At 37.8% G+C, this 26,334-nt stretch overlaps 1 protein-coding gene across 2 annotated transcripts; it reads left to right on the top strand.

The window, feature by feature from the left end:
• The first annotated feature begins 713 nt into the window (after positions 1–713).
• On the top strand, positions 714–26,334 carry slc6a5 (solute carrier family 6 member 5). 2 transcript variants are annotated; one of them, XM_016674714.1, is made up of 16 exons: positions 714–1,005; positions 1,905–2,339; positions 3,571–3,733; positions 4,076–4,207; positions 4,342–4,515; positions 5,977–6,127; positions 7,216–7,348; positions 8,742–8,876; positions 8,981–9,084; positions 9,536–9,660; positions 10,069–10,181; positions 14,472–14,603; positions 14,846–14,945; positions 17,005–17,105; positions 19,837–20,004; positions 23,024–26,334. In XM_016674714.1, the coding sequence occupies exons 1-16, from the start codon at positions 1,003–1,005 to the stop codon at positions 23,177–23,179; spliced, it is 2,325 nt and encodes a 774-aa protein (XP_016530200.1). In that variant the 5' UTR covers positions 714–1,002; the 3' UTR covers positions 23,180–26,334. The 2 variants fall into 2 exon arrangements, with proteins under 2 accessions (XP_016530200.1, XP_016530199.1); XM_016674713.1 differs by lacking the exon at positions 714–1,005 and having other exon boundaries at positions 1,792–2,339.

Below are 26,334 nucleotides of genomic sequence, written 5' to 3'. Positions count from 1 at the left end.
TCTTTGTAAGTGATAAGACAAAGGAGACATAAAGACATTACAGCCAGCCTCCTGACATTTTTTTCTTTGCATCCTCCAGTAACAGAAAGAGCAGGACAATGGTATGCGCAATGCAGTGTTTTGGAATCAGCTGTCACTGCTTCCAGTGGAGGCTCCAGTGGTTGGCTCCGGGTCCTCCTGACGCGTGTGAGTCCATAAAACAAACTTCTTCCTGCGCAAGACTTTAAACAAATGAGTAGCTCTGAATAGACTTTTTTTTTAAAACCTGATCAATGCTTCTATCAGTGACGCGTCTCGCCTCAGTCGCGCTGTGCGTAAAACCGACTAGCTGGGTGGAAAAAAGAAAAACTATTTATAGTTCAGGTCATTTTTAGCTCAACTTAACCTTTGATTTCACCCGAATTAGATACTTAAAAGCAAAAGTTTTAACTTTTTCTTCCTTAAATCATTTCTCTTTTAATTCCCATTTGGTGCGGAAAGCATAATAAACAAACTTTATTACTATAAAAGGCCATAATCGAGATTGTATATCAGCATAGAATTAAAACTCCAGCATGAACCCGGTCGGGTTCCCCGTGATCACGTGGGATGTGTCAATGCACGCGTGGAAGCTGCACATCCGTAGTCACGAGCGTATTAATCAGCTTCAGCGATGTCCGTGCAGCGCTCACGCATGCAACGTGCGTAATCAGAACACATACAATTCACGCACGCACAAACGCGCCCCCCGTCGCTTTGGCTCTGCTAGTCCCCTTTAAAAAACCCGAATCCAAGCCTAATGATTTATCAAACTCCTATTATCAAGAAAATGTCACGCGAAGGGCACCTTGCTCTGCACTGACGCAAACTGCTCCAAGCTTTCCCACGGAGCCGTAGAAAAGCTTTGCACTTGCTGCTTTGCGCGGCAATAACCACTTCGGCTCCCAGTCATCTCTTTCTTTCTCTCTCTCTCTCTCTTTTTTTTACAGCTGTTTTCAGCCTGAACGCAGAGCTCTGAACAAAATGGTAAGTGGATAGAAACTCCTCCGTTTGCTTTTGCACGTAAAGTTGCATCAATATTGAGTTTTTTAAAGAGTATTCTGTGTAAATTTTGCGGGTTTTGAAAGTAGTTTTCCGACGCTGAAGCAGTTGCGCTGTCCGTGGTGCTGAAACGCAGAAAACTTTTCGTCATGATTTTTCAGTCATCGCTCCTGTTAGGCTTTTTCAATTCATCCAGATGCTTTTTAGGGTTACAATAACTAAAAAAATCGGGTTATTTTTTTTCTTTTTATTTATTTATGCTTTTTTTCTCGTTTTATACGGAGGGAAACTTTGCTACAAGAAGTTAGTTACCTTCTTTACTAATCATGAACGCAACAAAGCATTAATCAATCAACATTTCTTTTTCCATTTGGAGGATTTTCCGGTTGCTTTCCCGCCCCCTGAAATTCCAGGGAGCCATTTTTAATTCCGCCGCACCGGGTCCAGCTCAAGCCCTGAAACGCCGGGGATCTCGCCTGCCTGCGGGGAGAGCGGAACCTCCCAGAGACCCGCAGCAGCTTGTCTATTGGCCATAAAAATCAGTGGATGTGAGGCTGAATGACATGAGGGGGAAATGGGGCGTAAAATTAAAGAATCTTGCAGAAGGCGAGAAGTGGAGAAGGCAAAGCGCCCCCTCCCCCTTCAACGCGCACACACAAATACTGTGCATTCATAGGCTGCAGAAACGGACCTCCTGAAAGTGAAATATCCCAAAATCAAAAGGCTACTGTGGAAAAAAAAAAAAAAAAAAAAAAAAAAAAAAAAAAAAAGGTTCTGTAGCTGCAGAGATGAGCAGCAGCAGCAGCAGCAGCAGCTTCAAGGCTTCAAGCTTTCTACCGTAGCGTCGCGGTTCCTGTCGCTGATTTGTCACTTTTATGTTCCAGGATCTGTCTGAGCAGAGAGACATGGCCAAGCAGCCGGCCGGCTACATCCCAATGCAGCAGCAGGAAGGAGCGGCGGGATTTACAGCAAACAAACCGGACAACACGGTGCCAAGCCAACCACACGCCCCTCACCACTACCCGGCGCCTCAGCCGCCGCCTCCGTGCAACGAGAGTAAAACTTTTTGTCCCCCGGAGAATAAACCGGGAGAACCGGACTCCAATAAGGAGTATGGGACGTTTAAAAGCGCGCCGGCGCCTCCTGTCCCCGGATCAGTGGCCATCAACTCGGCCTTCAGGAAGGATTCAGCCGACGACCCGCTCCGGGCCACGGCGCAGCAAAACAACACCCCGGGCAACTGGACGACTATGAGCCAGACCACCATCATACTGGGAACAGATGGGAACACGTCTGTTCAGCCGGGGACGTTAGCGGGGGTAAGTCTGCTAAATGAGGCGTTTCCTGGGCTGCTGGAGGCAGGTGCGCTGCGGATGTTTCTGATTAAAACGAAGCGCAAAGATGAATGGACGTGAAGGGCGCAAAAGCCCCTGGCAAGAACAAACATTCAGAGTTTGCGGAGCTTCGTGCTGCTTCTTGATTGTCGAGGTTTTGGTTTTTAAGACTTGATTATGAGATTCATATTTTATAATTCGCTGTTTTTGTAAGGATTAGTCAGTTAAAGGGGTTTTTATTTGCGTGTTTCAGTCAAATTTGATTTACTTCGTATTACAAAACCAAACTCTTCAATTTGTGTAAATGCTGTAATCATGCATGCTCCGACTGCTTCTTTTTAATTATTCTTTCCTTGTGCATCTAATTAAAGCATCCCAAACTTTAAATCTCGCTTATGTCAGCAAAAAGGATACACGTCAAACAGAGGTTGTTGTCTCTTCTTCTTCTTCTGCGCCATTTTCAGTAACCGTCTCCTCTTTATAAATTAATTTCTGTTTCGGTTAAGGTGTTATAATTGATTTTGTTCGCGGTTAAAGCCCCAGAAGCGGGTTGGACTGCAGGATTTGACTCCTAACTCTCGCGGTGTTTGGCTGTGATCCCGGATCCCAGCAGACGCACTTGGTACAGCCCAGGTGTTTCCCGCCAGACAGGCTGCGCTGAGCACGAGACTGCGGATCACAACCTGTCGCGAGGGGACATCCCTCTCTCACGCTCACACTAGATTTTATTCACATTTAGATTCTGTTTCATTATTTTTGCTTTTGCGTGATGTCGGACATTTTTTTAAAAATCTCTGCACAGAAAATTTGTGCTTTATTGGCAGAAAGATGTTTGTAAATAAATGCAGCTGAAGATAGAAAATATTTAAAATTTCCCATGATCAAATTGATTGAAAAGACGCTAATTTTAAGTTTTTGCAGAACACACACAACATAATTTTGTGCCCATTTAAAACGAGAACATGTATTTTATCAAAATTATTTAAGAAGCTAAAATCCCCTTTAAAAAATGTCTTCTTTCTGCTTTTGTCTGGTTTATATATTATCTAAATCAATGTATTTTCTGCCAGTTTCTCCAAGTTGCACACTTTGGTCAGTTCTTTTTGTTTGTAAATATATTGTATGAATAAATTGACTCGACTGGTTACTTTGGGTTTAATCTAGTTTATTTTTCATTTCATTTAGAGAATGATCTAATGTTTATTTCTCCTCTCAGGCGGACGTTGTTGATGATGATGATGATGATGAGGGGGGAGATGAGAATAAGGCCAGAGGAAACTGGTCCAATAAACTGGATTTTATTCTGTCCATGGTTGGCTACGCGGTGGGACTGGGAAATGTCTGGAGGTTCCCTTATCTTGCCTTCCAAAATGGTGGAGGTAAAAGCTCAGAAACAGAAAAAAAAATCATGATTTTAAAAGCTTATGTTGAGGTTTATGTTATGCATTAAATAAAAAACGGGGAAAATGGTAAGATTTATATTTCTTTGTAAAAATAAAATTTAATAAATATGCTTGAAGGCCTTAAAACGACACAAAGCGTGACACATTGGGAAATGATTTTAATAACATTGAAAAAAAAATGAATACCAACTTCTATTTACATTTGCTTGATTTTAGTTTTAATGACAGGAATGTCATTTTTAACCTAACCCTATTTAGAGGCAGGGTTTTCTCCCTGCTGAGGGTTTTATTCTCTAATTTGTGTCATTTTCTCCCCAGGTGCTTTTTTGATTCCCTATCTGACCATGCTGGGCATCGCCGGGATCCCAATCTTTTTGATGGAAGTGTCTCTGGGCCAGTTTGCCAGCCAGGGGCCCGTGTCAGTTTGGAAATGCATTCCCGCTCTCCAAGGTAAACTGGCGCCACTAATAAAAAGCAAATAAAAAAAATAAAAAATAATAAATCAGAAAAATGAAGCAATAATAACTATTTCTCAAATTTTCTAAAGAGTAATGTATATATTTCGTCTCATTTATTTATTTTAGGTTGCGGGATTGCCATGTTGATAATATCTGTCTTGATAGCCATATACTATAACATTATAATGTGCTGGACACTGTACTACCTGTTCGCTTCGTTGAAGGGCTCACTGCCATGGGCTAACTGTAGGAATGCGTGGAACACGCTGGAATGTAAGGACAAAGACATGCTGCTGTTAGGTAAGACACACACCTGCACACACTCACACACGTTCACCAAAAGCCCCCCTCTGCCTCTCGTTCTCTCTCCACAATGCGCAATGCGTCATGACTCCCTCAGCCGAGGTGTCCTGCAGTATAATGAATCCTGACCTGCGATCTCTGCAGTGAGTGACAAATTAAGAGCTGCTCACTCATGTCTGGTGCGTCTCTAATGATGCCGGCTGATGAGGACACGTACAGGAGGCCGTGTGACACATCAAATTATTCGGAGTTCAAGATTTCGACGAAACTTGCTTTAAATCCTACAGTAAATATAAGCTTGAATGGTTTAAAAATGCAGTGCACAGCTGTAGCAGACTGCAACATCGCGATTCTTAGAGAAACTATTCGTAAAACTGCGTTTTTGTTTTACAGAAAAGTCCAAGAATTAAACATCGAGTCGTTTAACAACGTTTTGCGTCGAATAATCGTGAAAACTGGTTATATTTTCTGTAATATTTCCCTTCAGCGATTCTGTGAATTCAGCACTAAAACTGCTTGCTTGACAAATTTACTGTACGGACTGGGTGCTGCAGTGCTGCAGTGAGCCCGACACTGACCTCTGCTGGCGAAACAGAATATAGCATCTGTTCTTTGTCAAAAATCGATGTATTTATGAATTATAATTCATAGTGAATTATATATAGAGTCTCTCCAATGTTTGCTCGGTGCACACGACTTTTTAAAGTTACACAGTAAAAAGTTAGCAGCAATAATCTGGATTATTTGGACTGTAATAGTGAAAAAATGTCACATTTTGAAGATTTACTTCATATGTTTATTAATATCAGAGCTCCAAACTAAATATTTAACTAACAAGCTAAATATTTAGTTTGTAAACTGAATTAAGTATGTAGTTAGGAAGCAAAGTATTTATCTGGTGAATTAAATATTTAGTTTGGAACTTTGGCATTGAAAATATGACAGTTTTCTTTTCCTTATGGCAGGCTAAATAAACCAAATTATTGCTGTTAAGTTTTTTTGCTGTGTAATTTGCTCATCACATAACTTCAAAATGTATATGAAAATTATTCTTACACTTTTTCACAGTGCTTTAAAATCTTAGATATCGCTCTTTTGGTTGGGATATTTTTCATCAGTTGTAAAGGCTAAAATGAAACTTTGTCTTGGATACATGTTGCCATTTGTATATAAAAGCTGTCATGAACTGTGATCTCATAGAGCAAAAACCTAAAGTTTAAGCATAAAAGTTGGGAATCGGAAGCATTAAGGTTCTTACAGTGGATCAACACATAAATCAAACTTTTTTCTGACTTTCAGTGCTTCACAACATCGACTCCGTGTTGCAGAAACCTTTTTTCCCTGCAAATCACACCATCTATCTGTTCATTCCCATTTTACGCTGTGTGAAAACGAAGCAAACTCCAGGCTTGTGTGCATCTCTGCCTGTTCAAATGTGTTGATTTCTGATTGGAACAGACTCCTGCATCCTGCGGGACAGAAACCCCGTTTCCATCAAGAACTCCACTTTCTGTCTGTCCGCCAACGCCGTGGGAAACCTGACAAAGCTGCTTAACATGACGGCGGATGGCAACAAGACCTACGTCAGCCCCAGTGAGGAATACTTCAAGTGAGTCTGTTTTCTAATAAAATGCTTCCACTTTCTCTGCAAAGTTTGTCTGGTTTCTGTTGTCGGTTCATTCCTGGCCTTATCAGAGAGGGAAAACACTAAATCCAGGGTTAAATCATAAGATTCTCACTCTTATATTGTTGTTTTTAATCAGTTTGAGACATAAATCCTGTCAAATTTAAAACTAAATAAGAAGAAAATGTCATTTGAATCTGTTTTCTGTGCCACAAATTAATCTTCAGCCGAACTATTTACCCAGTTACATTTACATGGGTAATTTTATTTTTGATTTTTTTTCTTTTAGGAGTATTTTTACTTTAGTAAAATAAAAAAGTATCAAAAGTATCCCTATTCTTACTTAAGTAAAGTTTCTGAATTTTTTTACCCACTAAATGAAAAACATAACATGTTTTAACCAAAAATTCACCAGACACAGACACACCTGCAGTTTTTGTTAAAGCTTCATATATTTTATATCAAAATTTCCACTTAACTTTATATTTTGGTGCATCTGATCATGCAGTTTTTTAATATGAAATGACTGATCATTTGATCAGTTCCTCAGTACTTGAGTAGACATTTTACCGGATACTTTTTTACTCTTAGTTGAGTAATTTATTGGACTTTTGCTTTGATCATTATTGAAGACAATTTGTTGCACTGAATCACAATAAAAAGGCCTGAACTTTTTATTCTGGTATAGAATGAAACGTATAATTTTTCTGAATTATAAATGTAATAAACAAACAAACAAAAGGAAAAGTATCTTTTTTGTTCGGTTAGCGACACTCTACCAAAAGTACACTTAAACTTTTGGTTTTAAGTTGCAAAAAGGTTTAAGGTGTTTGAACTTCAGCAGTATTTTCAAATACAATAAACATATCAATCATATTTTAGTTAAGAAAACCGATATCTGATCATTTCCAGATTACTGGATTGAACTGATTTATGGGAAACTTGATGAAAGTCAGTGTGTGGCTTCCTTTAACTCTGCATGTAAATAACATATAATAGACGTTTTAATGTAACGTATCTTCATTGCTTAGTCGAGTTGAAGTTGAGTTTAACGCTTCGCCTTCCTCCTGCAGGTACAATGTGTTGCATATTTCCAAAGGGATTGAATATCCAGGAGACATCCGCTGGCCTCTGGCAGGCTGCCTCTTCCTGGCCTGGCTCATCGTCTACGCCTCGTTAGCCAAAGGGATCAAGTCATCAGGCAAAGTAAAAACACACACAGCAAACATACTATTAAATATTTAATCTGTAACAGCTGAGGACAGTTCAACTAGGAAAATGGTCTCTTTCCTTTTGGTGATTTAAGGGCATTTATTTACAAAAATGCTGTAAATTCCTCATCTTAGCTGTTAAAAATATGTAACTCTCTATAAATCAGGCTCTATTGACTTATACTACATACACAAACACCGTAGTCAGGATGTGACGATAGATAGATTGTGTTATGTTGCCCCCTAGTGGTTGAAGCGGTTCAGTACAGCACAGCCAAAATTGACACTAGATCCGGGTGAAATCTACACTGTAAAAGAGGCAATTAAAAAAATAAAATGACATCCTAATAACTCATCTTTGATAATAAAAAACATCCTTAATTAGATTTGTAAAGGAAAAAAGCAACAACCTCACACGTTAAATCTGCTGCAGTGAATCAAATCTCCCGGCTGACAGGATGGGTTAGGGTTAACCCTACCCTAACCCTAACCCTGTTCTTATAGGGTCACAAACGATTCTGGTGAAATTTCACTAGAAAATATAACTATCCAGATGGCCACTGCTTTAATATTTGGTGAAATCAAATAGAAAATTGTCAACAGTGAAACTCAAACAATAGAAATAAGAGATTTTTTTTGTTTGGAAGTATCCTTCTTATTCCTTTTGGACCATGTTAAGATTATTGTGGTACAAAAAAATATGTGTCTTTTGCATTCCTTGTTCATGTCAGTTATTTTATACTGCTATCATGTTCTAAATAAATAAATAAGTTAATTAATTAATCCGGCTTGTACTTTGTAATTAGAAAAAAATTATTGAGCAACTTGAACCTTCATTTTTGTCCAACCTTCAAGATTTAATTTTAAAAACTTATGCAAACCTCCAATAGAAATAAGTGCTTTTATATTGTTTTATATTGTTTGAAGTTTTTGAAACAATGCCTCTGCAAATGTAAATTAAGTTCAAACTGGTCCAAAAAATATCACTAATTTTTCTCTTCTAGTGTTTATTTATTCAATGTTAAATGTCCTTTACATGCAGAAATATGCGACAGAATATCTAAAAACATCAAAAATGTTGCTAAATATCAACTAAAATCCACAAATCTGGAACAAACTTCTGTAGAATTATAAAACCTTTGAAACACTGAATTCCTTTAAATCTAGACTAAAACTTCACCTGTTTGGATTTGTTTTTGATTTAATGAAACACTAACCAACATTTTAATGTGTAATAATGGCACTTTGGAAACGTTTCACTTGTTGATTTTATGATGTAAAGCACTTTGAACTGAAATCTGCTGTACAAATAAAATTTGGTTTGATTTTGGACAGTTCTTCTGTTCACTGTATTACTTTAATTTTACTACTTTTCCCACATGTTTCAGGTGGTTTATTTCACAGCCACGTTTCCTTATGTGGTGCTGGTCATCCTGCTGATTAGAGGAGTGACGCTCCCCGGTGCCGCCGACGGCATCCTGTACTTTATCACGCCAAAATGGGAAAAACTCAACGATGCAAAGGTACGAAGAGCCCCGTTTTTTATTACAGCTTCCAGATATAAACAAAATAAAATCAGTTTTGACCAATAATTTTCCTTTCTTTTAACTCCTCTCCTGCTCCTCAGGTGTGGAAAGACGCAGCTACTCAGATCTTCTTCTCTTTGTCGGCTGCCTGGGGAGGCCTCATTACGCTCTCCTCCTACAATAAGTTTCACAATAACTGCTACAGGTAAACACTTAAAAGGTAAACTACGCGTCTGTCAGACCTATTAACCCTGACACCTCAGATGCATGATGCTGTATCTGTCTGTGTGGTAGAAATGTCCCAATAAATATCACTTTTAGCCACCGCAGCGCACTGCTTCTGTCATTTAATCTATTCCTATTTATTACATGTTACTGATTGTAAATGATAAACAACTAGATGGCCCTCAGAAGAAGAAAAAAAAGCAACAGAAATGTTTTTTTTTCTGAAATTGTGCGCCATCTAGTGCTTAGTTTTTGTATTACCATAATTTAGATTCACACGCAGTTTTTCGTCTTGTCACCAGAGGTCACTGTTGTACCTATATCATGCACCAGCATGTATTTGGAATATAAAAATACTTTTACTAGTTCAACATATGCTTTGTTTTGCTTATGCTGCATCTGGCCTCCCTCCTTTGCTTTTGTTTTTTCAGGGACACCATCATAGTGACGTGCACCAACAGTGCAACCAGCATTTTTGCTGGATTTGTCATCTTCTCTGTTATTGGTTTCATGGCTCAAGAACTGAAGGTGCCGATAGAGAAAGTGGCAGATGAAGGTAAGACAGCTAAGCCTGCCCCAATAAGCAATAATACATCAATTAATCACGTGATAAATAATTTCAATTTGCATCATTTATAGTTTCTCTCTTTCTACCAAAAACTGGATGATAAAAATTTTCAGTCTGGTTCTTAATTTTATTTATTGTTTCTGTTGTTTTGTTTATTTGTTTTGGATATTTAAAATGTCTTCCAGTTCCAGTGTTAAATGTTCATTAAAATTTAAAGTTTGTTGAACTTTGAGATTGTGTTCTCAGGTTTCTCTGCCATTCTCTGCAATGGAAATTTCGTTGAATTCTGTTCAATGACAATAAATGCTATCTATCTATCTATCTATCTTTTAATCATCTGTGTCCATAATGTGTAAAAAACAAGCATATCTATGTAATTTTGTGCATTAATTTCAGGTCCAGGCATAGCCTTTGTGGTGTATCCTGAAGCTCTGACCAGACTCCCTCTGTCTCCTTTCTGGGCAATTATCTTCTTCCTCATGCTCCTGACTCTTGGACTGGATACCATGGTAACTGCTGCTTTATCACATATACTATGTGATATTATATACAGTGCACTCTTACAGTTTATATGTCCTATATAACCGACAAATTACTATGATAAATGTATGAAAAATTTTACATTTGTGTGAAAAAGTTGTATTTTTGATTAGATTATGTAATTTACAGTGATAATTCTACAGCAGGGATGTCCAAACGTTTTGTCACGTGGGCCAAATCAGGACAAAATAAGTTAAAAAATTATGATAACAAGATGAAATCAACAAATTAAAGTTGTTTAATTGTTGATTTTTGTAGAACAGGAATGTTATTCATTGGAGATAAAATGATTTTGCGGATTTTCTGTATTAGAAATTTTATTTTATTTAATTTTCTAATTCTTTTGGACTTGATTGAACAAATTTATTCTGTTTATAAGAAAAAGATTTGAGTCATTTTCTTTCAAAACACTTGTTATATTTAGCCGAGTTTGATAAATTAAACAAAAGCTGATCCAGGAACAGAAAAGTTGACTTTTCAGTAAAAGTCGGCATAAACGTGGTTCTGCTCATTATAAAAGTTTGGTCATAAAAAGATAAATACTTTGTGTTGTACTTGACATTTTCTATTGTAAGAAAATTATGTCGGTAATAATTTAACCTTAATTAAAGGACAAGTTTGTATTATTCTTGAACTGCAGTTGGTGGCCACAAAAATTCACTCTAAAGGCCCCAAATGGCCCCTGCGCCGCACTTTGGACTCCCCCGCTCTACAACAAACAAACTTTAAGGTTAAGACTAATGTCAATATTTTCATCTAAAGGATACAGAAAATATAGGAATTTCATGAACTACTCTTTACAACTCCCTTTAAAATAAAATAATAATACAAAAAGAATTGATGTCCTAATAAAAGCTCCTAACCGGGTTTAGACATTTATTAACATTTCTTCATTTCTTCTTAGCACTAAATATAATTTTCTGACATTTATATCTCCCTTTATGGTTCTAGTGATTTTTAAATGTGAAACATTGGATGATGGATTAAAACAGATTATTAGTTTTTCTAACAAAAAAGAAAGATTTAAGTTTTTATTCAAGTTTATGGCACAAATGCTCATAATTTAATGTAGAAGTTTATACACTGAAAATTGTTAGAAAGAATTTTTAAAACTTTTTAAGTCTATTGAAATACAATTTCTTCTTTAAGCTTTTGCATCTTTTCTTTTCAATGTTTAAAACACTGTATTAAAAAAAATTAAAAGTAATATTATAATGACTCATTCAACTTTTGATTTCCAGAAAATTTATCAATATGCAAAAATGCATTAAATATAACAGAATTTAGAAGAAAAGTTTATGAATTGTCTTTTTTTTTGTTTGAATTTGAATTAATTTCGAAGTAACCAACATTCCTGTCAGTCACATGAATCTCCTGACTTGTTTGCTCCAGAATAAACCTTCAACTTTGCAGGTAACATCCAGTGATGTGTAAACACTGCAGGCATTGACCCAATTAACATAATTACCCATGTACGCGTCCCGCTGCGGCTGTCTGCTCGACAGTTCAAACTCTCCAGGAAGCTGAACAAAGGCTGTCTGTCTGTGATTAGAACGAGTCAAACTAATTAGATCTAAAAGTTTTTAAAAAGCATTAAAGTACATGTCACCATTAAAATCATTTATGTTCATTAGCAAACATCAACTTTATGTCCTTTATTTTTTAATCATTCGCGTGACGTGTCATAAAAATAAAAAATAAAAATTGTTAATCTCAAATGCAGGAATCATCTTTGTTATTGTAATTATTTGAAAAGATAAACGTGAAAGGTTTATCTTTCACCCAGGGATGAACCAGACTTGGACTTTGGCTGATTGTTATTGATTTTTTGATGATGTTACAAAAATCAAGTCAAGTTTAGTTTATTGGTCAGTTAATTTCAGGCAGTTTAAAGTACCGTATTTTCTGCACTATAAGGCGCACCTAAAAAGCTTCAATTTCCTCAAAAGCTGACAGTGCGCCTTATAATCCGGTGCGCCTTGTATATGGACCAATATTGAGCCACAACAGGTCTAGAAACTACGGTAAGCAGCCCCCGACTTCATTTTCGCCCGTAGAAGAAGAAGAGCGCGGTGCATGCTGGGATAGTTGTCAGAACGCTGGTTTGTTAATAAAGTTTGACTGACCTATCTACCTACCGACCGACCGTCTAGACCAGGGGTGGGCAATCCTGGTCCTGGAGGGCCGGTGTCCTGCAACTCTTGGATGTCTCCCTGGTCCAACACACTTGAATCCAACAGCTGAATCACCTCCTCAGTGCAGTCAGGCTCTCCAGAGTCCTGCTAACGACCTCATTATTTGACTCAGGTGTGTTGAAGTTGAGACACATCTAAAAGTTGCAGGAGACCCTCCAGGCCTGGAGTTGCCCACCCCTGGTTTAAAATCAGGTCATCTGCAGGTCATTTAGCACCACGTTCTCCACGAACATGCTGTGCGCGATAGGAGAGGGGTGACCATTGTCTGGCCACGCCCCGGCCCAGTAGAGGAAGGCTCTCCTCGCTGACTGGAGTCGGACTGTTTTGTTGGTATTCACTTTAGTGCAGCTCCATCTAGTGCAGTGTTTCCCAACCCTGGTCCTCGAGGCACACTGCCCTGCATATTTTAGAAATTTCCCTGCTTCAACGCACGTCATTCTGCTGATTGCAGTTCAGCAAAAACCTGTGCTGAAACAAGGAAACACCTAAAACATGCAGGGCAGTGTGCCTTGAGGACCAGGGTTGGGAAACACTGATCTGGTGGATGCATAACGTAACTCCAGCCTCTACTGTAGCGTCTTTTCTATGCGCCTTATTATCCGGTGCGCCTTATAGTGCAGAAAATATGGTACTTTATGAGACAAAAACGTAACAAAAGGGGAAACAATGAGACAATAATCATTATATTACTGTGGTAAAATAATGAGAATTAATAAAAATTTAAGGCAGCTCTAAACAAATAGTTTTTAGTCTTGATTTGAATGTTCCAGCAGTTTTGCAATTTTCTGGAAGTCTGTTCCAGATATGTGGCACGTAGAAGCTGAATGTTTGGTTCTGGTTCTGGGGATGCAGACCAGAACCAGAACAAGAGGAACCAGAGGATTGAACCTTGATGAAGAAAGCACAGCGAAACTTAAAAATATCGACTCTTGATAACTGAATAAAATTATGACAAATAAGTATATCTCAAATGTAAAAAATAAAGTAGAAAAACACAGAAACAACTGGGATGTTGAGAAAAAATAAATAAGTAAATAAATAAGAAAACCATAAATAAATAAGTTAGTAAGTTAAAATAAGTAAATGAATGAATGAATGAATAAATGGATAGGTGTTGGAATAATTCCCTGTGTTCATGGCAACAGCAGCTCTTGGATAGAAACTGTTTTTTATTCTGTTTGTTTGACTAAAATTCAAGTCACTTTGCTAATTTACTGGATTTACTTTGTTAAATAAACACTTCAGTCTCTGGCATGTTGTTTTTCTTTTTTTTTAATGTTCAGAGCATTTCCAAGTGTGATCCTGAGCAAACACGTACAGCACCAGCCCCTTTAAGTGCTCAGTGATGCTCCTGAGCCGAGCAGAGGAGCAGAGGGCACAGTGGCACATTAGGACACGAGTCAAAGGAAACAGTAAATGATGATGTTATTTTGCCTTGGCAGTGGCAGCTCAGAGGAGAGGGCTGCGGGCTTTGTTGTAGGAAGTAGCTCAGCAGTAATAGGCTTGGGATGTTGACAGGAAATTAGTTTTGGGAGCTCAGGAGGATGGAGAGGAACGGGGAAGTGGCAGATCCAGCTCTGCGTCGGTGCGTTTTCGCTGTGTTCTCATGCATATGTCCTCACAACACCAGCCTCTTTAAATTTCCCTGTTTATGTATTCATCCGCTGCTGCTCTCCTCTGGGCTCAGAGGCGCTTTCACCATTATGTCATATTTGCTTTTCTCCAGGCTGACTCCTACTTGATGTTGGGTCTCTTCCCTGTGATCCAAAGTCTTCGTTTTTTTTGTTTTCTTCTCCTTCTCAGAGTTATATAAATGTTCTTTTTAACTGTTTTGGAAGTAAATTGAATTACTTTAAAAAGAGTTTATTGGCTAAATGAAGACAAATGCTTCACAACACTAGATGCTGAAATTCTAACAGCTGCAGCTGTTAGAATTTAAATTAGTTAAACTTGCTGGCTGCAGGCCGGTGATTCTGCAGAAGAAAGAGACGATCAGGGAAGATTCGTGATGAGCCGCTCTTCTTCCTCATTCTCTTACTCCCCTCTTCCTCCAACTTTTTCCAGTTTGCCACCATCGAAACCATCGTGACGTCCGTGTCGGATGAGTACCCCAAGTACCTGAGGAAACATAAACCGCTCTTCACCCTGGTCTGCTGCCTCTCCTTCTTCATCCTGGGCTTTCCCATGATAACAGAGGTACGAGTTCCTACTGATGATAGGTTACACTGCAAAAACACAAAAACTTACCAAGTAATTTTGACTTACTTTTTAGTGTAAGTATCTGAATTCAAATGAAATAAGACAACATGAACTTCCACCGCTGCTGCTATTCAGCTAAAAATAGGAACTTGTTTTAAGTAAATTATTATTTTACTTGAAGCAATACATTTTCCCAACTGTCTTACTAATATATATTTTGTTTTATTGGATTTTTAAAGAGTGGGATGTACATGCTGCAGCTGGTGGACACATTCGCAGCCTCCTATTCTTTGGTTATCATTGCCATCTTTGAGCTGGTTGGGATTTCCTACCTCTATGGTGAGTAAATGACCTGCAACATGACCTTTACTTACTCCGCTTGGTTTTGCACTCCAAGGAACCACTCTGAAAGGTCAGAGGTCAGCAGGAAGCTCCAGTGTTGGTAGAATGAAACATTGTGAATTTGAATGTTTTCACAAATTGGAATCACAAAAATAAATGTGCTTACTGGAAACACACCACTTCCAAAATAATTCACGATTCTTTTAAGTACTTTTTTTTTTGTTGATATTTTGCAAAATTACAAAGGAAACACTTTTTTCACATCACATGAGTCATGTGATCAACAACCAGATGTTACTACTGGCAGAAAAGACAAAGAAGACCACAGGAAGTGGTAGGTAGATGATTGTGCTGCATGGTTTTTAATGACTTATTGCATGAACAAACAAGTGATTTCAGTTGCGTTTATCATTTAATGGAAACACAGCATTTGCAAAATTATATTTTCAGAATATTGACAAAACATTATGCACATTTGTAATGGATACTCAGCACCAACCGCTACTGTTTCTTGTGGTTCATTTATGATATTTACAGTTGATCATTATGTTTAAGAATTTCTTTCCAAAACAGACAAACTGAGAAAACTCAATGCAGTAGAGTTGCATTTTTAGTTGTCCTCATTTTCCTGCTATAATATAATGGGCATTTGTTGCTACAGTAAAGTACATTAGTAAGCTCATACTTCAAAATTAAATAAAAGTTTAGATGTTTTTGTTTGTGATGGTAAAACAGAAAAGTTGTTGTTTCTTATCAACACCTCCAATCAGCTATTAGGACATAGATATTTGATGGTTATGAACTCTAATGTCATCACCGTGGACGATGGCAAGACAAACTTAAAGTTAAGTTTAATTTAAAGCAGGAGTATGTAATTTATATATAAAAAATATTTATTTACATTTTTGTTGAAACTGTCACCATGGTGTGACAATATGTTAGACAAATAATCTGAAAAAATTCAACTCCTTTGTATTCTCCAGCGCAAACTACAAACAACCAATCAGAAGGTTGATCAACGCCACTAACACCCGCCTCCTTGCTCAGATTGGTTGTTGTTGGTCAGGCTGTGTATTTCTTGAATACACAGCCTCTCCTACCTCAGGAATGAGGTAGGAGAGTTCAATCTTTTCACAAATTATCTGTCTCATAGCAACAACAAATTATGTAAAAAACTTTTTCTTTTATTTATAAAAGTTACATTCTCTGTACCTTTATTACTGGCGATACAAACATTTGTGACATCGGTTATTTTCCCACGGAATAAATGTTCTCAAGGTTGAATAAAAAACAAAAAGTCTTCAGTGTTCAAGAAAACAACATGACTCTGTTTTTGGTGTTTTTTACACATCTTTACCAGAGGTGCCAGTAGATGTGAACGCCTCACACTCACATGTGGTGTTACAGTGTTTGGTCCTATTATTTGTTTTTAGTCCAGCCTGAGGCATCATGAACACACGCACAGTCCAACACCTCAGCAGGGACACCAATTACATCTGGGAGACTTTTGTGATTACTGCTGGCCTTCCAGAGGAAATTGGGAATTACCACATTGTCCTTCATGCTGGTCTCCTGATATCCCCTACGCGGCCACAAGGGGTCTCTGTTGTAATGTCCAAGTCTGAGCCGCCGACGTGCCCAGGACTCAGGTGTGTGTCAGGTGGCTGTTACCAAGCGAGAGGCTTGGCTCAGTTTGTCGGAGCATCAGCACAGGTGACATATTGAAATGATTGTGTGACTCTGCCTCTTCATGTCACTCACAGTTAAGACGAAGGAATGAAGCCATCTGCTCCCTCAGTTTCTCNGTCCTTGTATTACCCTTAGGTCCGCGTAACGTAAGTGCGTATTCAGGTCAAAAGGCAGGCTAAACCACGTATACCAACACACACACACACACACACACACACACACACACACACACACACACATACGCAAAATTTGCTGATCTCCTTTTGAAGGGACCTTATCAAACCCAGGTCACTGTCTGTGTTTCCTCTTCCCATCATTTCTCGTCTTTGATTTTATCTCTCTTTCCGTTTTTTCCTCTCCTCCGCAGGTCTGCAGAGGTTTTGCGAGGACATCGAAATGATGATTGGTTTCCAGCCAAACCGATTTTGGAGAGTGTGCTGGGCCTTTGTGACTCCAACCATCCTGACAGTATGTTTGTTTTTGATCATCTCATTTTGCTACACGCACAGAGCCACTAGTGGACATTTTTATTTTCAGTTCCACCCATTGTATCCGTCACCTTAAAAATGCAATAATTTGCATTCTGTAACAGATGAGAAGTTACTCCCCAAACACTGGAGCTGAAAATTGTTTCCTCGCTCTTTTTCCTGCCGAGCCAACACTTCAAATGTTTATTTCTGTAACTACCTACACATACCTATTTTGAAGTCTGTCACCACAGTTTACAATTTAGTTCTACTTAAGCATCGTGAACTAGGTGGAAAATTGCTTGAACTGTATAAAATATGCAGACTTTCTCTGAAATCAGCCTCCGTTTCGCTGAGCTGTCCAGCTGAAGATGTAAATTCCCTTGCACAGATTTTACTAGTGTGTCTGAGCAGGACCCTGGCCTGCATAAATATGTTTAATTTACATAAACATAATAAAAAACACTGCAGAGGTGATGCTGACTAATGGAGCTGCATGTTTATCCTGCTGCTCTCATTGGAGGGTTGATTCATTTTCTGCAACTGATCCATTTCTGTGTTTTATCTCTACTATTTTTTTTATATTTTAAGCTAGATTGGTGTGCATTTTCTTTCACACACTAATTACATGTGAAATACTTTTTTTATTGTCTTCCATCTTTTTGTTTGAAGCAAATGGAGCTGAGGAAACAGTTTTTACCCCCAGCAGAAGAAACTTGCAAGAAATTACTCATTGGTGTTGAACATTTTGTGATTTATTCATTCATTTTTCATCCAATGTTTACATAAAAATTTTAATTTAAAACATATGCATTGAAAATGTGAACGAGCTTAATTTTGGAAAACCCATTAATCATGTTTTGTTGAGTGATTAAATTCAGCTAGTAGCCAAACTTCACTGTAAAATAAATCAGGTTTAGAAATAATTAGTGACATATAGAAGAACATTCAATTAGTCCATTTTCTATTTCTTTTTCTGCTTTGTTGTAAATCAATAATCAATCCAGTTTTAATCTAGCTTCCCAAAAACAAGATTTAAAGCGCTGATGACATTGCATAAGGCAAAAGTTAACTGATCAGACTTTTATTTTTGGTCAGCAACACTAAAACATGGAAGTGAACTCATTCCTACATGCCAACTTTTCTATTAAATATATCCAGATCTATTTTTCAAGAATCTAGTTGTTTAGATCATATAGATTTCAAAGGTTAGGTTACATAACTGAAAACCATTTCTTGTGCTAAAATCTTGGCTCATTTGGCGAGAAATTGTCCTTTATTTGCTGTAACAGCCTTGACACCTACCATGAATTTGGTAAATATGTGGGCAAAAAACAACTCCTTAAATCATGATCATTTTTTAAAACTAAAATGAAAAAAACAAGTCCACTACAAAATTCATTACCCTGTAAAACCAACTTCAGCTGCTGCAACTTGAACCGAGCTTTGCTTTGACCTTTCAGGTCGCTAAGTAAGAACTCTCTCTTTTTTTTTTTAACTGTTGGCTCAGTTCACTGAGGTTTGAAGATATTCATTTGATTTTTTTAAGGTTTCAACACTACCTTTCAATCAAGTTGAAGTCTGTTCTTTTGAGCTTGATTTTTTTCCCAGCTATTTCTTTGTAGATTCGCTACCATGCTTGGATTATTTTATTCTTTGACATTGCTCAGCATGATCTGACTTTTTTGTGAACATGAAGGGATTTCTATTCAAAGGAAAGTTAAATATCATCCAGAAAATGTTCAACTCCAAAATAAAAAAAAAAAAATAAAAAAAATCCTGCAATCATTTGAATAAAATCTTATGAGCAAACAAGATCCGTTTAATGATTGAGTATTTGAATATTTTTGCGCCCTTGCAGCATGACGTCACACACACACAAGGCCCCGCCTCCATCTCCCAGCAACAAGCTGCTGGCTAACGATGGCTAGCATTGGTTTTAGCTGTTAAGTTGTCAATATAACACGCTAAATCTTAAATGCACGCCTGATATATAAAGGAAAAAGGGACCCAGTGCCTTTCTACACTATGACAACTAGATAACAAGGTCAGTAAAAAAGTTTTAATTAAGAAAAAAAAAATAGCTTGGGAAGTAGTTCAGTTATGCTAGCTGGACTTTGACAACCTTAGCATGTAGATGTGACAACTCTGACAGATTATCAGTAGATCAGGTGTTTAATTAACCACAGCTGTGTTAGATTAGCTAATAGTAGCGATGGCTAATCTTAGATTAGCTAATAGCAAATTTACCACAGCGATCACTTATTAATAATCACAAAATAAACATCAAGCATGAAAACGTTACATTTTAACGGGCTGAATGTTCTGTTCTTTGTGTGGAAAGTGTTTGAATGTTTTTGGTGTTGAATCCTGATACGTTTGGTGGCGTTGTTGTCAGTTGCTATGGCAACGAGTCTACACGTAGCATAGCCGACATAGAAAGGGGGAAAAATGGTATTTGAGTTGTTCTTTAACGGTTTCTCTGCGTTATTTTTCCCTTTGCTGTGGCGCACTGCACTACATTAATCATACCTACATCTCCAGGTTTCATTTAGTTAATTATTCTTCCGCAGCAGCGCGGCTATGAATGGCAAAAGAATCGTCTTTTTGCACTCCGGTGTTGAGCGCATGCGCGAAATTTCCGGTTATAAACAATAACATGCAGGAGGTCCATACATTTTTACACAACCAACAAGTTGTTAAATGTAATCAGAAGTTTATTATTTGTGCAGGGCATCCTGGGACTGAGTCTGTACCAGTGGAAAGTGATGACGTACGAGGACTACACCTACCCCACCTGGTCCATGGTTCTGGGCTGGCTCATGGTTATTTGCTCGGTAATCTGGATCCCCATCATGTTTGTCATTAAGATGCACCTGGCCCCTGGCACCGTAGTGGAGGTAATAATTAAGATGAAACTGCGGCAGGATATTGTCTATTGTTTTTGACACACATGCACACACAAACATATACACACTGGGAAATCAATAGTCTCATCCTTCCCTCATTAGCATGGAGAGGCAAGCTGCAGGCTGAGGATTAATTCGTTCATATTTCTGGGAGTCTTCCGAGTCTCTTTTAAACACTTTGATTAATGGATGATGATGATTGCGGCTTTTTGTCCAAACAGCTTTGTTTTCTCAGTATCGCTGACAGAAGCATCAATTACAGATTTTTCATCAAGATTACTTTTGTTATCTGGAAAATAACCATGAATGCAAGCGCTCATCTGATATAAAGTTAATTAATTAAGTCCTTCTTATATTTTCTCTCTTGATTGTCGTCTTATGCTCTATACATTCCTCCAACCAACCGATTTCAGACTTCAATTGCTGTTTTACAACAAAGCTGGCATTCTAGTATTAGCCATCAGCCTCAAATTATTCCTGCACGTTTGTGTCTCCAACATCCTTCTGTTTAATCCAAAACCAACTATTAGATTGTCATGTTTTCCACCTTTCTACATTCTACCTATTTTTGCCAGCTTAGACTCATCAGTGTGACACATCTAATTCTGTTTGAAAATGTGCAATAAATGACTTGAACATTGGAAAAAACATCCAGAGAAAACTCACTGTAGGAAGAATGCAGAATCTGCACAAGCATTCAGTTGAGGTTTGAACCAATTTATTGTGATTACATGCCACTTTTTATTGCTGCATATGCAGTTCATTGATCCCTATTGAACTTTATTCCATCTTTATGTGATAGACCTACAATCCACCTGGGTGTGATTTATTTTCAGACGTTCTATAAAGACTGGACGTTTGTTGGATGACAATAATAAACAATATGAAGACAAACTCAGCAGACAGATCAGCGAGGCAGTTATGGAGAAGTTCAAAGCATGGATAATTTACATAAAATATTGAGCAAATTATGTGGAAATAATGAAGTAAAACCTGTTAGAGGCTGAAAAAGTCTTGATACTATAGTAGAAATGCAGCTTCCACAGGGTCTAATAGGCTAACGGCAAATATGTACTCTCAAAGAACAGATATATTTTTTTATTTTACTTGAGGTTTTCATAACAAATTTCCTTCTATCCAAACATTTCATTCTTCACAATAACTTAAAAGCAGAACTCTGTTGATGTCCACATACATCCCACCAGCTGCAAATGTACCACAGGAGAAAAGGATAAAGGTTAAACCTAGATAATGTGTCAAGAATAATCTACAGGAAATCCCAAACCAGAGCTGCAAGAACAGAGTTATGGCATTTTTTTAGTCCTCTGTGAGAGAGAACAAATTTCTCTGTTGCAGACATAAAGTCAGACCTACAATGGAGTGGCTTTGATAAAAGCATATTCCTGTTTCTGTGGAGTCTGGGCAAATCAGACCTGTGTCCATGTGAGAGTCCGTGTCCTTGAAGTTTATTTTAAAAGACTGTTTCCACTGACTGAGCCTGAGCTATTTTGCAAAGAAAAATTTCTAAATTTCAACTTTTAGATGTGCAAAGCTTGGAGAGACCTTCTCCACAAGATTTGCAAAAGTAATTTCAGAAAGTGTTGCTTCTACAAAGTATTGAGTCAGAGGATTGAGACAAGTCCAATGAACACTTAGAAAAAGAAAGAAAATCAGAAAATTTCTCATTTTTCTTCCTCTTGACAATTATATCCTACTTTGTTTTAGTATATCACATGAAATCCCATAAAATACATGAAACATGTTCAAGTGGTATTAATAATTTTGAAAGCCACCATATGTAATAGGACTTCACAATACAGTATATTATCTCTGAGTGTGTTTCTTTTTGCCATAGAATTGCGCAAATTGGAATTATGGAAATAAATTTTCCAATTTTGGAAAAAAAAGAACTAAAGTTTTTTGATCAGAAGTTTTTGCTCTAGGTGGTTTTTCAGTTGTATCAAAATTAGTTTTGATATAATTAATTTTGAATGACTTATTACATTAGCAAACATATTCATGTATGATTTTAATTGTGTTTCTTATGTAGTGGAAACACCACAATTGTGAAATTGTGTTTTTTTGACATTAGTGGAATATTGACAATGTTTTTGCACGTTTGTAATAGAAATGCAGCTTCATGTCTGTGCTAAAAGCATTTAGATGTGACGTGTTTTAACTGAAATGTGAGAGGAAAAGTGGGCAAATAGCCAGAAAAGATAAATCACTAGCTGCATTTCCATTAACCATAGAATAACACAAATTGAAATTATGAAAATAAATTTGCTTTAAAGGAAAATTGAGCAAAAGGTCCCATTTTTTAGTTTATATCACAAAGTTGCAATGGGAACATATTTTTTTGCATTACACGAATCATGTGGTCAACTAGATGTTGCTACTGTCTGAAATGACGAAGAAGACGACAGGAAGTGGTGGGAGGATGATGGTATAGCATGTTTTTTAATGACTTATCTACGTGTGATTTTAATTGCGTTTCTTATTTAATGAAAACACAGCGATTACGAAGCTGTGTTTTTTCGTCATTAGTGAAATATTGTCAAAATTTTGTGCAATGGAACTTCTTTATGTAAGTGTGTATCAAGTTGATATCTGGAACTTTATTTGCTTGGAAAGAAAATTCTGATGATGAATATATTTCAAGTTTCATGAATTCACACTTTACACATTAATAAGATATTCAGCCTGCTGGATAAAGTCTAACTGCAGCAGAAACTTCAGTTTCCAAGACACTTAAAGGTCACAAACTGTGTTTTTATAAAACACACGAGAAATATAGGAGTATGTGAATTTATTGCAACTCGTATTATCATTATGATTTACCAGAGCCTGACTCTGTATGGTTTTCTAATATCATATAAGCCCTAATTTGTAATATTTAAAGTAATACCATGAGATTGGACACAGTTAACAAAACATCTGCCAGCAGAATGCTAACATAGGCCTGATTTATTGGCTGAAAGCTTTAACCGGGCTCTGTTTTCTCTTGCAGCGTCTGAAGTTGGTCTGCTCCCCTCAGCCTGACTGGGGGCCTTTCCTGATGAAGCACCGTGGAAATCGCTACAAGAACATGATCGACCCATTAGGAACCAGCTCCCTGGGTCTCAAACTGCCCCCAAAGGACTTCCAGCTTGGTTCCTATCAGTAGCAGCTGCTCTGGAAGCAACACCTTCCAAGTTTTGCAGGGGGCGCTTGGAGTGGGGTGGACGCCTGCTTCCAGGCTGTTTTGTCCTCCACCTCTTCTTCCTCCTCCTCCTCTGATTTTTCTCCCGCTCTGTACTTCACTCTGTCTGCTTCCCCTCTTTATCACGGAAGTGGAAACAGGCTTTTCCTCTTCTTTTACTTCTTCACCTCTTCCCGTCTTGTCTTAGGGAGGGACGGCTGTCCAAGTGGAGTCTGCTCTTCCTGCTGCTACTTGGTACTCGGTTAATGGGCTATCATTGCCTCCCACACATGACCACTGATTACTCCACAGCCCCCCTCCCAGGGAACTCATTCCAAGAGAAAAATTGTGTCATAAAATGACACAACTCAGATTGCACTTGCAATATTAGACTCACAATAGCTGTTCTCCATGGAGTTGTGTTTGTTTGTTTCTATGTGTGTGTGAGTGTGTGAGTGGCATTTCATTTCTGTGTAAAGATAACGAATCATGTCGGTGCAAGCAAGCAGCCAGAAAAAAAACGAAAAGAAAATGAAACTCCAGAAAAAAGAGAAAAAAACTAAGTTCAGTAAGCTTGGTTGGGGATCTTGGTTTTGGGTCCATCTGTGTACAAAATTTCACCTGAATTATAGATATTATCTGAAAAAAATAGACCTAGTATGCTTTGTTATCACGTTTCCTGCAGTATGTATTAATAGTCACATCAACTACAGCTCAGTCGCTCTTGCTTTGTCAGAAATAGTTTATGATATCTGTAATTTGTGCCTCCTATGTCCCAGTAGAGTGGCGAATGCATCCTGATTACCAGTTCTGCGTGTTTCACTTTGGCCTTTAACAACTCAGCATTGGAGCAGAAGCTTGGACTCTCTTTGTCTCTGAACCTGAGAGGTAGAATGTGATGCCTTATTTTATTAAGTTGTGTTTTGTTAAGTTGCTTTGTCTGTGAATTTAAAGCGGTGCAAAGTAGAAAGCTATCCGAATAGTCTGGCCATCATTTTCGTTGGCGATTACTTGGCCAATTAATTAACCCTTTCAGGTTGACGAAGATGACCTCTATGTGCATAAATGTCTATTAAATGCTGTATGTATGTGTTGTGACTTTGTCAAGCCATATATATAAATATATAAATCTTCTTTGCAATGTACGTTACATAAGTAGAGTAACTATATCAAATATATAAGCATACACATTATTAGAGTTATATATATAAATATATCTATAAACCTCCAGAGGAGGAAGGCAGAGAGTGAGAGTGTTTGTGTGTGTAAATGTCCCTTAATGTTACTCTTGCTAACATGTAATGTTTTGTACAAAGTGCAGTCCTGGAAAAAAAATGATCCCAACTATCCTCAAGTAATAAGTGTGTTTTGTCACATCCTCTCTATAGGAGCTACTGCTATGTGCAAACAAATTAAGATTTAGAGTAGAAAAAGGCCTCGCTCCCCCGAGGAAGTTCACGTCGTCTCTTGTTGTTCGTGGTAGATTATTGGAGACCTCGCTGTCATTTCGGAACATGTTGCCTCTCTCTCCGTGTGTCCTCGTTGAAACAGGGTCTCAGGTAAACTCGTCAGACTACTGTGGTAGCTGCAGGAATAATAGCATAAGGAAAATTAGAGCCTTCTTTGTGTTTAATCACAATGAACACCCAGCTGGGAAAGATTGTTTTACTGGAGAACCTCCATGAAGCCTGATTTTTTTTTTTTCACTCACCTTTGCTTAAATGCAAAGTGAGTCACTCTGTTTCGAGCAGCTGTGTTGCAGGGTGTCATTATGCGCTTCACGGAAAGCTGTAAAACATATTTAAAAGTAACTTTTTCACTGATTGTAATGAACCGCAGAGAAAATGGGCCTGTGCAATAGTTTGCTGCGGTGCATATATTTGTAAACGGCAAAAGGCTTTTAGCAGCTTTTCTGGACCCATCATAGTCCCACCGTGGTCCGTCAGAATCAGATGCATTAGTGAAATTTAGCACTTGTTTCCTTTGAATTATTATGCTCTGACATCATCCGCATAATTGAGCTGCCATAAGTGGATTTCTGTGGGTTTAAAAAAATTAAAAGAGTGCAGCTCTGCAGGTGATCGGACTTGAAATGTCACGGCAGGCCACTAATGAGGGCTGCCAACCTATTAACTTAAAAGAAACACCATGCACCTACTTATAAGCAATTAGTCATTTTTGCTTTGGACCAACTGCATTCATGTTTTTTGAGCTTAAGCAGAGTTCCTGATTGGCGTAATAGATGCTTTTATCACTGCAGGCTTTCAATGGTGGAGTGTCTTTTTTTAGCCGGTTGAAAAAGCAATTGCTAAAAGTTTAAGGATATTGATTCCTACTTCTCTAAGCCATGTCTTTTCATGACCTTGATATGAAAATAGCACAGATACTAAGAGGTTATTTGAAAGCAAAACATAATCAATTAATGAGCACAAATATACAGATGTTAAATAGCTTGCTCGCTGCACTGTGTTCCTTTTAGTACGTCGTGCATTTAGCTCTAGCTGTGATTTTAAAAAATGTATGTCTGTTTCTGGCTTGTGTGTGCGCGTGTGTGTTTGTCTCTGTATGTTTAATCAATCTCCACGTAGCTGTCAATCAAATGTTTGCATGACTGGTCTGAGCTGACTGTAGAAATAAGCGAGGAGGATTTACAAGCAGTTCCTAGTATGATGCTAAGCTAGCTTTGTAATGCTAACTTTAAATACAGATTTGCTCCCAAAAAAATAAAAATACTCCAATGGATGGCTTCTCTTCTAATCAGAGATTAAAAAGCAAATGTTGTATGATGAGGGCATTTAGTTTATTCCTGCAAGACTTTAAAGATGAAACCCTTTATGACTTTACTGAGGTGAGACCTATTTTATGTCCCTGTGTTACCATTTGTGTAGGGATTCTTTGCCTTTGGTTTGAGAAGAAAAAAAATCAGCTTAGGGTTTTGTTTGAACCACATATATTTGTAAAATATATCAAATGAAGAGCTTGCATGTTGCAGTTTGTGTTGCTATAACTCAATGTCCATGTGTAATTATCTGTTTCCTTCTCGAAGTATAAGCCTCTGCATGTTTACTTTAGGGAACCTTTAGTTGAACATAAAGATACAAAATCGAGGGATGGCGTCAGTTTAGAGATAAGAAAAAAAA

The sequence above is a fragment of the Poecilia formosa genome, unplaced genomic scaffold (assembly GCF_000485575.1).
Source record: "Poecilia formosa unplaced genomic scaffold, Poecilia_formosa-5.1.2 Scaffold99, whole genome shotgun sequence".
Classification (NCBI taxonomy): Eukaryota; Metazoa; Chordata; class Actinopteri; order Cyprinodontiformes; family Poeciliidae; genus Poecilia; species Poecilia formosa.
Note: the sequence above shows the minus strand (reverse complement) of the source record. Positions and strands in the feature narration are given on the sequence as shown.